A 2,500-nucleotide genomic window follows, 5' to 3' on the forward strand; every position below is an offset into this window, starting at 1 on the left:
CTGACGTGATGTAAGACACGTGTCTTAAGCTTGGTGTTGGGGAGGTGAGTGAGACCTGATTACTCTGCGTTCATCCAAGTAACACGTAATTTGATTTGGATAGTGGTGCTGAATTTTAATGATAGTAATATTATACATGTATACATATGTACATAAGTAAATATCTGTTTATATATGTATATGTATATATATACATATATACTTATACACACACACACACACATATATATATGTATGTATGTATATATGTATATACGTACGTGTATATGTATATATATGTATATATACAGACAGTATACATATGTATATACATATATACACATATGTGTGTGTGTGTGTGTATATATGTATGTATACGTATGTATATGTATATATATATATATGTGTGTGTATGTGTATGTATGTATGTATGTATATATATAGAGAGAAAGAGAGATATATAGACATACACACACAAATACACACACACACACACACACACACACGCATACGCACACACACACACACACACACACACACACACACACACACACACACATTCGCGCGCACGCACGTACGCATACACACACACACACACACACACACACACACACACACACACACACATATATATATATAAATATAGATATATATTTATTTATATAAATACATATACATAGGTGTGTGCGTGTGTGCGTGTGTGTGTGTGTTTGTGTGTACTCTCACACATACACCGACATATAGCCACAGATTACATTTCATATTTGGTCTTCTATGCTGAGACTTAAGAACTATCAAATTACAATGTATCATGTGAATTTTCTGTGATACAATGGTTCTCGGATGGAAATAATCAGATATATTTTCCTATGGTTTTGAATCTAGACAGAAATAAATATTAATCATATCGTCATTTTAATGTTAAGATGCGAGGTATCAGGAATTCTGCCATTCTAGAATCTTTATATTATTTGATATACTTACTATTTGAGTCCTTTATCTGTGTTTCCCTTACATAAAAATAATATTGATATCAACACACCATCCTAATTCGCACTTATAGATTTATGAGCATACAAGACAGGCACACAAACAACCCATGAAGCTTGTTATAATGTATAATAATCATTCAATCATGGAAATGCAATGGACGCATTTTTCACTCTTAGTACATCATCATCTGCCAAGGGAACTACACGGGTAAGCCATACGCCATAGTGAAACCTAATGTACTAGGCGTGGGTTCTCTTCATTCGGTATTCAATTCCATTAGTCTTTCAATCTTGGGAACTCAGTGCCATCTAATGCTATAAGTCAAGATCTAGGCTTCTTTAGGCACTATATATCAGGTCAAACAATACGCACACACACACGCACACACACACACACACACACACACACACACACACACACACACAGACACACATACATATACATTTTTTTTTTTTTTTTTTTTTAATAGCCATTTATTCCACTGCAGGACATAGGCCTCTCTCAAGTCGCTATTGAGAGGTTATATGGCAGTGCCACTCTTGCCTGATTGGATGCCCTTCCTAATCAACCGCGGTTCGGTGCGCTACCGCCACGGCGGTAACTTCCCCTACGACACCTGCGTTTGACTTCTCAAGGCGATATGTCGTTTTCTCGGGCTCGAGTCAGCAGTCAGAGCGCAGGCATTTTTATGACCGCCGCGACGGGGAATTAAACTCGGGACCACGAGGGTCGGAGTCCCATGCTCTAACCGCTGGACCACCGCGGCACTATATACACATATACATACGTGTGTGTGTGTATATATATATTTTAACAGCCATTCATTCCACTGCAAGACTTAGGCCTCTCTCAATTCACTATTGAGAGGTTATATGGCAGTGCCACTCTTGCCTGATTGGATGCCCTTCCTAATCAACCGCGGTTCGGCGCGCTAACACTTTTGCCACGGCGGTGACTTTCCCTGTGTTTGACTTCTCAAGGCAATATGTCGTTTTCTCGGGCTTGAATGAGCAGTCAGAGCGCAGGCATTTTTATGACCGCCGCGACGGGGAATTGAACTCGAGACTACGAGGGTCGGAGTCCAGGCTCAAACCACTGGACCATCGCGGTAGTCATATATATATATATATTTATATATATATATTTATATATATATGTGCACACACACACACACACACACACACACTCACACACACACACACACACCACACACACACACACCACACACACACACATTCGCGCGCACGCACGTACGCATACACACACACACACACACACACACACACACACACACACACACACATATATATATATAAATATAGATATATATTTATTTATATAAATACATATACATAGGTGTGTGCGTGTGTGCGTGTGTGTGTGTGTTTGTGTGTACTCTCACACATACACCGACATATAGCCACAGATTACATTTCATATTTGGTCTTCTATGCTGAGACTTAAGAACTATCAAATTACAATGTATCATGTGAATTTTCTGTGATACAATGGTTCTCGGATGGAAATA

The 2,500-nt window shown here is 38.9% G+C and overlaps 1 protein-coding gene across 1 annotated transcript in view; it reads left to right on the forward strand.

The window, feature by feature from the left end:
• The first annotated feature begins 1,125 nt into the window (after window positions 1-1,125).
• The window catches only part of LOC125031158 (glutamate receptor ionotropic, kainate 5-like), an 18,210-nt gene continuing 16,835 nt past the window's right edge, over window positions 1,126-2,500 (forward strand). The window contains exon 1 of the mRNA XM_047621757.1: window positions 1,126-1,179. Within this exon, the coding sequence (XP_047477713.1) occupies window positions 1,126-1,179 (54 nt within the window). The remainder of the gene's footprint in view (window positions 1,180-2,500) is intronic.

Source organism: Penaeus chinensis, chromosome 1, assembly GCF_019202785.1.
Source record: "Penaeus chinensis breed Huanghai No. 1 chromosome 1, ASM1920278v2, whole genome shotgun sequence".
Lineage (NCBI taxonomy): Eukaryota > Metazoa > Arthropoda > Malacostraca > Decapoda > Penaeidae > Penaeus > Penaeus chinensis.